At 41.1% G+C, this 11,815-nt stretch overlaps 3 protein-coding genes across 5 annotated transcripts; 2 read left to right on the forward strand and 1 right to left on the reverse strand.

Moving 5' to 3' along the window:
- Nucleotide 1: 1 nt before the first annotated feature.
- On the forward strand, nucleotides 2-2,208 carry gpr31 (G protein-coupled receptor 31). Its single transcript, XM_077734587.1, has 2 exons — nucleotides 2-549; nucleotides 1,204-2,208. Exons 1-2 carry the CDS (start codon nucleotides 7-9, stop codon nucleotides 1,663-1,665), a joined length of 1,005 nt encoding a protein of 334 aa, XP_077590713.1. The 5' UTR covers nucleotides 2-6; the 3' UTR covers nucleotides 1,666-2,208.
- Nucleotides 2,209-2,819: 611 nt separating this feature from the next.
- Nucleotides 2,820-6,640, forward strand: LOC144191200 (12-(S)-hydroxy-5,8,10,14-eicosatetraenoic acid receptor-like). The gene is made up of 4 exons (XM_077710884.1): nucleotides 2,820-3,219; nucleotides 3,851-4,103; nucleotides 4,169-4,318; nucleotides 4,876-6,640. Exons 1-4 carry the CDS (start codon nucleotides 3,074-3,076, stop codon nucleotides 5,341-5,343), a joined length of 1,017 nt encoding a protein of 338 aa, XP_077567010.1. The 5' UTR covers nucleotides 2,820-3,073; the 3' UTR covers nucleotides 5,344-6,640.
- Nucleotides 6,168-9,626, reverse strand: msraa (methionine sulfoxide reductase Aa). 3 transcript variants are annotated; one of them, XM_077710887.1, is made up of 7 exons: nucleotides 9,468-9,626; nucleotides 9,065-9,177; nucleotides 7,645-7,713; nucleotides 7,461-7,580; nucleotides 7,273-7,377; nucleotides 6,962-7,068; nucleotides 6,168-6,380 (listed from the first exon to the last, which is right to left on the reverse strand). In XM_077710887.1, the coding sequence occupies exons 2-7, from the start codon at nucleotides 9,141-9,143 to the stop codon at nucleotides 6,210-6,212; spliced, it is 651 nt and encodes a 216-aa protein (XP_077567013.1). In that variant the 5' UTR covers nucleotides 9,144-9,177; nucleotides 9,468-9,626; the 3' UTR covers nucleotides 6,168-6,209. The 3 variants fall into 3 exon arrangements, with proteins under 3 accessions (XP_077567013.1, XP_077567012.1, XP_077567011.1); XM_077710886.1 differs by lacking the exon at nucleotides 9,468-9,626 and adding an exon at nucleotides 9,290-9,444; XM_077710885.1 differs by lacking the exon at nucleotides 9,468-9,626 and having other exon boundaries at nucleotides 9,065-9,282.
- Nucleotides 9,627-11,815: the final 2,189 nt, after the last annotated feature.

Here is an 11,815-nt window from a genome sequence, read left to right on the forward strand (position 1 = left end):
AGCACCATGGCCAACAACTCCATCTACCAACTCATCGAGGACTGCGAGGCCACCCACAAATCTCTGTACAAGTTCTACGCCGCCGTCATGATCATCATCATCATCCTGGCGGTCCCCCTCAACGCCTCGGTCCTGCACCTCTTCATCTTCAAGCTCAAGTTCTGGAAAACCAACACCAATAACATCTTCCTCTTCAACCTGGTCCTAGCCGACATCCTTCTCCTCTTCAGCCTTCCCATCAAGGCGTACAACTTCATCCAGGGCGAGCGACGAAGCGGCAATGACGCCGTGTGCAAGGCCATGCTTTTCATGCTCTTCCTCAACCGGGGTGCCAGTATCGCCTTCTTGACCGTCACGTCCATTGACCGCTATTTTAACGTAGTACACCCGGGTCGGAAGAACCTTCTGAAGGCTCTTAAGAAGTCCCCCCACATTTCCATCTTCATCTGGTTGCTACTACTGCCACTCACCATCCCTACCATGCTCAAGAACTTTGACTGTTGTAACAGTCACAGGAGTGATGGCAACCAAGATGACACCCTCATTAAGGTATGTAAGGTCTTAGAGAAGATCACTCCAGTACTGGGTGAATTCTAAATGCTCTAAAGTCTTGGGTCTTATCCCAAATGTAGCGTCAGTCTATTAATAAAATAGCTCGGCGGTTAGCACTGCATCCTCACGGGAAGAAGGATCTGGGCTTCTACTCTGGCTACTCCAAAAATATACTTTCAGTGTTTACAACAAGAAAGTACATCTGGCTGAACTGGGGATGTAAATAATGTAGCTTTAATATTTACAAGGAAAAAATGTATTGATGTTTTAATTGCCGTTGCAGCATGCATTAAATAGATGGAAGACTTTGAGTTGTCAGGGAAAAATGAAGTGATTGTAAACCTTTTGAAATGTGCATACTGTATTAAAAATATGCACTGTATATTAAGGTAATGGATGTCAAAACAAGTTCTGACAAGACGAAAGAGTATTTGGTGTGTATAAAACATCAATTATGCTCAAGATTAAATTAACATTCATGACTTACAAATTTCTTAATAAACATTTAGGTCCTGGATTATTTAGAATATTGCTTCACTGTGACTAAATCCAGACTAGTATACTGTGTCCAAAAATTTTGGCAGGAGACCACCAGACTTTTCAAATTTAACGCTTCTCTTACCTTTTATCCTTCCATCGTTTCTCCTCCAGGACGTAGTGGACAGTTTAAGGGAAGCCGTCTTCTTCACGCAGATCATCATCCCCTTCGTCATCCTGGTCTACTGCACAGTGCGCATCGTCAACCGCCTACGCAAGAAGACGGTGGGCGACAAAACCAAACTCAGACGAGCCGTCTTCGTGGTTACCTCGGTCATGGTGGTCTTCTCGCTCTGCTTCCTGCCTTGTACCATAGCCCGCATGGTCCTACTGGTGGCTCGTGTGGAGGAGTGGCCTGAATTTGCCCAGGATAAGGCCGCCGTGGCCTTTGACGGCCTCATGGTTTTGTCCTACTTGGACTGCCTGCTGGATCCGCTCATCTACTGCTTCTGTAGTACAAAATTCAAAGTACTCTACCTCAGTCATTATTTTCCCTTCTTGCTGAAAGAAGATGAGATTCCCACAGACAGCTCTACAGCGCACACATCCAACCCTAAACGCAATAATGTCATTTGAGTGACAATGTGGATTGCGTTGAACTGAATTTTCCAAGAAGCAGTTTGGAAAGAGCGGACAAAAACGATGCCTTGAGATACGAGTCATCCAGCTTGAGCTATGAATAGCATCGGGATTGAGACCGATATGGAACTTGAGTGATGTCATGGGTCTAAGATTTAATTGGCCTATGATGGGCAAGAACTAGTTTCAAATCCACCAAAAGGGCCGCCTTGCCTGAATAAGCCATCATAACAATGACTTTACATTCAAGTGAGTATGGACTGATGATGCAGAAAAATAAATAGATACAAAAAAAATCTGTATTTTTTTTCCACATTGTGGTTTGAGTTTTGCAACAAGTTGAATTCATATCTCAAGGCATAACTGACCTGTATTAATGAACTCAGGGCTGCTGTTAACTTTTGTTACAAGAAAGATAGTGACTCCCTAACTTCAACTTTAGGGGAATGAACTCACAATGTATATAGTATTAATATTTCTGGTGTACTGTATTAGTGATAAATATTTTGACAATAAAATAAACAACAATGTTTCACAAAACAAAAACGGAATACTATATCTTACTCCTGTTTAAACAGAACAGTCTTTCTATTTGTGAGGTTTTTTTGTTCAATGACAGACAAACTTAAGTCTGGTCATTGATTGGCAACATAGATGCCAATCATTTATAGCCTGGTTTGTCCTTCAGTCTGAAAGCGACTCTTAGGAGTTTTAATACTTCTTTCTGAACTTTTCACATGCTGGGACGCTTTGTTCCTCGCATTATCTTTTCCATCCGACAAAAAAAAAACAACCAAAAACAATGTTTGTAACATTTGTGTCGCAATAGCTGCAAGATCGAAACAACTTCCTCGTATAACGAACCGCAGGATTTCCCAAGAGATAAGCACTCACCAGGCAGATAAACTCATTTGATTTCCTGCCAGGATTCTGAATTAAGCTATTTCAATTGAGTACTCTTCACTCATTGGCTGCCATTGACAGTAATAGACGTCTGCAGGATTGCATGAAAATGCTGGTGTCTCAGCAGATGAGATAAACAAGTGTCCCATAAAGGTTTAAGCGCATGTCCTGAAAATTACGCATCGAAACAGACAAGTGCAGACAAGAAAGTCTGTTACGGACACCTGAGGAATTTCACAGCTCTTTCCAGCAAGTTGTCACACATTGGTTCACAGCGGCTGGATTTTGGACCCGTGGAAAAAAAAAAACGGGAGTGGACCTGAAAGGATGGCGAGTCCTGAGTGGAAACCACACCTCCACTTCTCACGCGCGGTCTCATCCGCCTGACGATTGCGGTCGGCGCATTCGAGCTCGCCGTTATCTGAGCAAACGCCTCCGAGGAATGTGACTCGAAGCGGACGAGTAACTGAGACGGCGGATTTCTAAAGCAGCCAGACGGAGGATGACGGGGCCCAACGTCTCGGAGGTGACGGACCACTGCAATGTAAGCAACGCCGCGACCTATGAGGTCCTGGCTTGGGTCGTCGTTGTACAGTTTGTCCTGGGCCTGCCGCTCAACCTGTCTGTCCTCTACGTTTTCATCTTCAGGTAAGCAAGTACTTCCTCGCCTGTTGCAAGTGCGTCCAGTTGGTCAATTTTGTACTGCTTGTTCGAAGCTGTTAAATTAAGAAATATGAATATGTTTTTCTGACTATGAGCCATGGAATACAGAATAAAATATAAAAATTCAATTTTTTGACTTCCAATTCAACAATTCAGATTCAATGTGTATATTTATGTATGTGTATATAAGAATATATGTATATGTGTATATAAGAATATATGTATGTGTGTGTTGTATTTATATATATACATACATACATATATACATAAATACACATATACACATACATATATACATACACATATTCACATACATATATACATAAATACACATATACACATACATATATACATAAATACACATATACACATACATATATACATAAATACACATATACACTTACATATATACATAAATACACATATACACATACATATATACATAAATACACATTTACACATATACACATACATATATACATAAATACACATATACACATATACATACACATGTACAGATATACACATTTGAATTTTTGTTTCAACAACTGGTTAAAGTGCACTATATGTACTATTAATGTGATAAATAACTAACTTACCCTTCTTTCTGACGTAGGTTCAAGTTTTGGAAGAACAGGAGCGTGTTCCTGTTCAACATCGTTGCAGCCGACTTCTTGCTGGTGGCCTGTCTCCCCTCCAAAGCCTACAGCTACACACTGGGCCAACGTCGTAATCCCAACTACAGCCTTTGCAAGGCCATGCACTTCATGCTCTTCCTCAACCGCGGCGCCAGCATCGCCTTTTTGGTCACACTCTCGCTGGACCGATACTTCAACGTGGTACACCTGGGAAGGAGAAACTTTGTCAAGGTGAGGCGGTACTTTGCCTACGGCTGTCTCCCGATCTCACCTTGACCTTTGACCCACGCGTCAAGGCCCTGAAGAAATCTCCGCAAATCTCGGTGGTGATTTGGCTTCTCCTGTTGCCGCTGGCCATCCCGGCCACGCTCCAAACCTTCGAGTGCTGCAACAGCCTGGGACGCAATGGAACCTACAACCAGAATATCACTGACATCTTCAGAGAGGTAAACATCAGGCATATTTTTTTCCTATTATGATTTTTAAGAGGAAAATAATGACATAAATATGAGAAAAAACATGCTCTGCATTTACTTGGGATATGTACTAGCTGATGAATTAGAAAAATACAATAATATGAAAAATACTTTTTGGCAGTACTATTTTTTTAAACTAAATTTGTCATCAACCTCAAATAGATGCATAATTCTACAAATGTACTTATGAGATAAACACCACATTAACTCCAATACTACTTAAAATCTAACATCTAAAATGAAAATACTGCTAAACTGCAATTGGCCAATGGGCTGCAAATTTGCCAACTCTGTCCTATATAACTGTAGTAATAAAAACAAATCTCTCATCTGAAATAATCATTTCCCCTCCAAGTTAATCATCTACTCTAAAGGGGACCTCAAATGCTAACCATGGAAAAAATAAATACGCTCCCAGAAAACAATTTCCCCAACAAAAGGGAAGTTCACCACCACAAAAAAACCTCAAAAACAAGATAGTACTTGAAATGAACTTTTAAACCTGCACTTTTGCCTCTCTGCCAAAGACGGTGTTCTTCACGCAAATCATCCTTCCCTTCATCGTCCTGCTCTACTGCACCGTGTGCATCGTCCACCGGCTGAAGAAGAAGACAGTTGGCGAGAAGGCCAAACTACGGCGGGCCATGTACGTGGTGGTGTCAGTGGTGGTCATCTTTTCCGTCTGCTTCTTACCAAGCACCGTAGCCCGGGTGGCCTTACTCACTGTGCGTATCCGAGGATGGGAGGAGATGGAAGAAGTGGTGGTCCAGTTCTACGATGCCCTAATGGTGCTGTCCTACACGGATTGTCTCCTGGACCCCTTGGTTTACTGCTTCTGCTACTCAGGCTTCAAGGACGCCTATTTGGACACCTTCTGCCCGGCTTTCTTATACCAGAGATTGCGCAAGGATGGGACCCAAACGACGACAAATACGACGACCACGTCCAAGGGGCGTAGCACGTCTTTGCCGATGATTGAGAAATTACAAGTTTAAAACGTGACTTGGATGTAGACGTGAAAGTGACCTGACTTGGACGTTGGAAGAAACGTTAGAAGCAGTGCTGTGCTGATTAAACTATGATTTGTGTTGATGTTTTGAGTGATCAATATTGAAAAGTTTAGACTTACAGAGTCCGGCAGCTCCGGAAAAACTTTGCTGTCCACTACAAGGAATTCCTGGAGGTGAATTATCATCAGTTACCAAAAGAAACAGAAAAACATAATGCAATTACAGGGGTTAGGGGTCATTTGAAGCTGGTAAAATGTATGTTTACGTATGTTTACTCAGCTTCCACTCGCTAATGTGACACCAACTACAAGCCGGCCTGTTAACAAGGGGAAAAAAATCATTTTACTTTTTCTTTTGACTGACTTTAGATGTCATAAATCTCATCATATATTTTTTTGTACATTGACGTTGCGGCATGTAGCAGTAATTTATGTTATGTACTAGTGTTTTGCGTAGTAATAATTATGTACTGTGCTGTTGTAGTCACGCTGATAATCATTACGTTGATGACACATGTACAAATCACATTCCTGCCAAAAGATAAGTACTATTAAAATGCGTTGTAATATTTACGAGATGTGGAGTAACTCATTTGTATCAAGGGAGCTCTGAAGCCCTCTACTGGCTGCAAGTTGTGTTATTTTCCGACAAGCTTTATAAAGAAAAGGGACAAAAATAGTTGAGTACATACATACAATTCAATGCTTGTTTTCCAGGGCATCATTTTACTATCTGAAAGCAATCTTTCAATATAAATGTGGATTATATTTAATTATATTTCTATAAAAAATGAGAAATTAAAAGAAAAACCTGTTTAAGCATTTATTTGAGGCTTAGCTGGGAATGGTCATCTAAACCTTGGCCTTGATTCCTATTGGACATGAGACTCCGGTCCCACCCAGCCCGCAGTAGCCATTGGGGTTCTTGCTAAGGTACTGTTGGTGGTAGTCTTCCGCGTAGTAGAAGGTTTTGTCTCCTGAGATCTCCGTAGTGATGCTTCCAAACCCTTCTTTGGTCAGAACCTGTGCCAAAATCAACCACCATTGACCGTGATAGACATCCATTCCATTTGAACTGGGTTAAACTCCCAGTTCAAATGGATTGGACGTTTACCACCATCAATGGCAGGGAAATAGTTAGGTCTGTAGTTTTTTTTTTAATTATCTATTATTATTTATGGGTTCAACTCAACCTGACAAACGGCCAAAATTTTAGTAAGTATGTCGCACATATGAGAAATTGTCCCCCTAGAATTTATTAAAGTAAAAAGCTTCCAAGAACATTTTGTGTGCGTGTGTCCTCGTGTGTTACTTTTGCGACTTCAGCGGGGGACAGATTTACGACCCAGATGGTTTGGCAACATTTTGTGTGTGTTTTCTTTGGGCCAACTGCTCACACACACACACACACACACACACACACACACACACACACACACACACACACACACACACACACACACACACACACACACAGATGGGATTTGGGGGGTCTGGTAAGTAATATCTAAGACAACTAATGAAGACACCACCTATTTCTTATCAATTTGACTTCTAAGGCACCAGAACCTATAAAAAAATAGCCAAATTTGAAGATACAATACCTTCTGGTATTGATCACGGGAGGCGAGAGCCTCGTCAAGCTGCTCCTGGGTGTTGGTGTAGATAGCCGAGCGGTACTGTGTACCACTGTCGTTGCCCTGACGCATACCTGAATGTACACAAAAAACAACATATTTTCTTTTGAGTATAATGGCAAAGTAGAAGTCAATGAATTAAAAAAAATAGGGGCAAAATTGACCAATTTAACCTCCTGGTGGAGCTCCCTAAGCTATCTAGTGTTGTATATGTATATGTATATACATATATTAGATCATGACAAAAGTAGCATATTTCAGACTAATTTATACTATACCTTGTGTTGGGTTGTGGCTTTCCCAGAACACTTTGAGCAGATTGGCAAAGGAAATCTGATTTGGGGAGAAGACCACCTGGACTACCTCAGTATGGCCCGTCTTGCCTGAACATAATAAAAAATAATCAAATTAAATTGTACAGCTGATGTTCTAAAAAAAAATGAAACTTGTGTGTACTTCTATGTACCTGAGCAAACTTCCTCATAGGTAGGGTTGCGAGTATATCCTCCAGCATAGCCAACTTGAGTGGAGTAAACCCCTTTTTGAGTCCAAAATTTCCTTTCTGCTCCCCAGAAGCAGCCCATCCCTAAAAAAACAGCCAAAAATATGGTTCAGGTTCACAAATTGACCTTTGCGTCATTTATACGTACCGAACATGGCCGTCTCTGTGTTTTCCGGGAATGGCTGCAAGGTTTTGTTGCCATTCACATGGTGTTTGCCTGAGAAAAGACACGAGATAGTAAATTAATGATAAATTGGCATTAGAAAACAGTAGTTTCATGTCACCCAACTTTTCTGACTACCTATCTTTTTTATCCCAACACAAATATACAACTAAAACATCAATCCCACAGTAAAACTACACTGATTTCTACTATATGACCATATAAGTCGACACTTCAAAAACAATACTATATTTTAGGTAGCTCATTTTGACTTGGCCATTTAAAAAGTACCTCATATGCCCCAAAAAAAAAGGCTCCATAATGCTGCATTGCCAATGGAAATAGTGCAACCTATTCAAAGCGTTTCTAGCCTTGTCAAAGGCAAAAGCAGATAAATAGATGCTCTTCTGTTCCGGCTGCGATGCCAGTGCACATCTATTCAAGGAGCGCCAACGGTCGGCAGGCCCACTCGTACTGAAGAGGGGAGCGCTGTGGTGCCAATTGGAACCCACGGTTGCCAGAATCAAGCTGCGAGCAGCCTTTTTGTTGACTGCACACACGCGCAGGCCACATTGCCCGTTCCCAAATGCTAAAAATAAAAGTACATCCTGTATAAGCAGATGGACGGTGGATGTTTTTGTCAGGCCATGTTATGAGGAAAAATTCACGATGCAGTTTCCTGAATACGGATTTAAATATTCTAATATAATCTAATTCTTTCATTCGATAAGATTGATGAGAGGAATGAACTGTTGTCAAGAAATAAACAAGAATTTGCGTTTGTCTAGATTCAAAGTGGAAGGAATTTTTATGAGTGTTGGCATTACAAATTTTGGCAATTGATCATATTATTATGAACAGATATAAAACATATTGCTTATTACTATTATTTATATGGCTTATCTCTAAACAAAACATGGGGGAAAAATACTTATCCATGCCTTCATTTTTAGAAAATTATGTTTCCCATTTTTATTTATGAATAAAATCTGTCTTGTTTATCTTAATATTATGTGTTTTAATTAGTATTTCTTAAATTTTTAATAGTTTATTGTTGTGAGGTATAGCAGATTAAATTGTGATGTTGAATTGCACTAAATATATGCAATTGCCCTGAATTGAAAATCAATGAAAATACAAAGATATATACATATATAAAGCTGTTATTTTAATATTGTTATTAATTCTGAGTTTCCACAGAAGTGATGAATGCGCATGCGCGCGTATGTCAAACAACAACAACGAATTGATATTTTTAAAGTAGGATTTTCTCATGCATTAGGATGCAGGCCAATGCTTCAAATATATGTTCAAACTAAACCAATAAAAAAAACTTTGACTGTGTGTTAAAGTCTTAGATCTGCTAAAACAGCTAACAAGCTAAAGCTAAGCAACGGAGACTCACCGGCTACTTTAATGCCTTCGATCCGTCCTGCAAGTGCTCCATCGGGGCTCGGTAGTTGCATCGTGGCCATGTTTCCCATCCGATGGTTGATAAAATGACGCCAAATAAGTAGCCTAGAAAAGGAGGAGACCATTGAAAGCCGGCCAGCCAGGAAAAACCTCTCCTCTAGTCGCTATAGTTTAGCTGTCCTAGTTTGTAGCTACGTAACATCATCCACATGCTTACCCAACTCTCGTGTTATGACACGATGACAGCTAACACGTGCATAAAATAAAAACAGTATTAAATCCTCCGATTTTGATCTTAGAAATGCCCCCGAGTCAAGTATTGAACTCTTCTGCCGCAATGAAGATGACATCATACAACAGCATTGCACAAGTTTCTTTCTGAGTTTCATCCTTACCTGCAATAAAAAACGATTTAAAAACCCCAGTTTGCCATGCAAATTGTTAAAACTAAAATATGCTACCGTGCAAGTTTTAATTTGGATGCATTATGTTGACTTATTGTGAAAGCGAAAGTAAAGTGAGGCAATTCCCAATGGTGCATTTTGCACAAGAAGCGGAATGTGATGCAATGCAGACAAAAAACACAATCATATAGAGATAAATATTATCCAAAAATATCACATTGTCATCCTATGAGATATCATTGACGACAATAGACGTCCAATCCATTCTGAATGGGAGGGGCTGGAAGCAAAAAAAATGCCTACCAATGCCTATAAGTATACAAAATGACACAAATTATTTTACAGTATGATGCATTATGAACATTCTCTGAGTCATTTTACTATTTAACTGTTTCACTTGGCCATATTGGTTTGTGAGGGGGTTTTACATGATGGACCGGTCCCTCTCTGAGCTGGAGGAGGAGGAGGAGGGGGAGGATGCAAGGAGGAGGGGGAGCCAAGCTGGAGGCTGAGGATGTAACAGAGGACCACCCCTCCCCATCCTCTCCTCTCTCCATCTGACTGCGCCCAGCTCTTCATCCTCATCCTTAATCCTCATCCTGCCGCAACATCATGCCCTCCTCTAAGATGTCAAGCTCCACAATTCTCATTGGAATGTGTCAGAAACCTGGACTCGGTTGGAGACATAACATCAACCAAAAATAAGGGATCTAGCACCCCTCTCTCCCTCTTTGTGGACCACCGGCGGGGAGCTCCGAGGACGCCGAAAGCACTCGACGGTCGGTGGGACGGACTCGCCCGTGTCGGCCTCTCGCATCTCTTTCTGCACGGTTAAAAAAAAAATGTGTGTGTGCTTTTTCCTGCAAGGTATTGTTTCCACTATACATTTTTTTCCGATAAAATATTTAAATCTGCGTTTAAACGTCTATTTTTATGTTGCGCATTAGAAAAAAAAGAGGAAAAAAGACGCAATGTGCACTTGTGCATACGCAACTTGGACTAGGATGCGCATACGCCCTCGTAAATAATACATGCATCCTATTCGTGTTCAATTCTAATATTATTTGTCATTTAAATTGATTCGAATGGGGATTTTTGGTGGTCGTCAGGTTTACGCACGACCCCCACAAAAGGCGGCCGAGCAGCCCCCCACCCCCCCACCCTTTCACACCCCCCTCCCTCATATTGAGGCAGCTCGCTATCTAGGTCATTAGCATACGATACTGCAGCTCCTTTTGCAAACAGAAAATGCTGCAGGAGGCTTTTTGTTAGTTTTTACTTGCAAAAGGGGGGGCACACAGACGATGATGTCAAGTCCCAGCATCAGCATCATCTTTTCCACCCAACACCCCTACCCCCACCCCTGCAGCTGAGCCATTAATGCAGTGCTCTATAAGACGGTGCATTATGGCTGCTGGATAATGGAAGCTGGAGGTTTTAATGGGCCCAAGTGCTGCCTAAAGGGCCATTCCGCTGCTTTTACCTGACGTCTGTGCAGAAAAAAACATTCCATTTGTGCTCCGGGGATGCATCCGAGGTGAAAGACGTTGTTGGAAAATGTTCTTTTTTACACCATGGGGGGGGGGTCTGGGGATCGTAGACCTAAAAAGAGAAGTTTTAAGTTGAAGAGTAATATGTCAACATTTAGGTGTGCAATGTGGGTGTCACGTACAAGGTCACAAATGAAGGTGACGAGGATGGGATGGCACGGGAGGGATGCGGAGGAATTGAACAGAGTGTACCATGTTGGTGGGGAGAGGCGGGGAGGGGTGCTGCAGGGGAAAAAAAGTAGGCCAGCCGATGCAGTCGGCGCTCACGTGAAAAGGGGGTCGTCTCTCGTCGTGTTCACAGCGGACCTTGATTTAAATGTCCATACAATTAAGGCACGCGGTGAATGCCAAGAGAGAGGCCTAATAACGACAGCAGGGTGGTTGGGAAGAAGAAAAAAAGATTATCTATTTGAATTGGGAGAGGCTTGCAGCGATTATTTGTGATTTTTTTCTCAATCTAAATTTCTATTATGTGGAAAATAAGGGAATACAAACTTTTGCGCTTAGGATTGACAATAATTTTGAAAAAAAATATTAAAGTTGCATGTATGTTGAATGGCAGATGTGATTTAAGTGGGAAATTACTGTGTGTAATGTTCAGTTTATTAATATTTTTGACAAATTCTTTCCAAAATGTGTTTTCTGACTAATACAAAGTAAAAGAGCATCTTGACGGGTAAAAACTATTTGCAGATTGCATTAATTTAATGTTCAGGGAATGTGTAAATGCCCTAATTTTGATTTACAGTGCAAAAAAACTGTTATTTTCTTGACCTAATAAAGTTCACT

Source organism: Stigmatopora nigra, chromosome 2 (assembly GCF_051989575.1).
Source record: "Stigmatopora nigra isolate UIUO_SnigA chromosome 2, RoL_Snig_1.1, whole genome shotgun sequence".
Taxonomy (NCBI): domain Eukaryota; kingdom Metazoa; phylum Chordata; class Actinopteri; order Syngnathiformes; family Syngnathidae; genus Stigmatopora; species Stigmatopora nigra.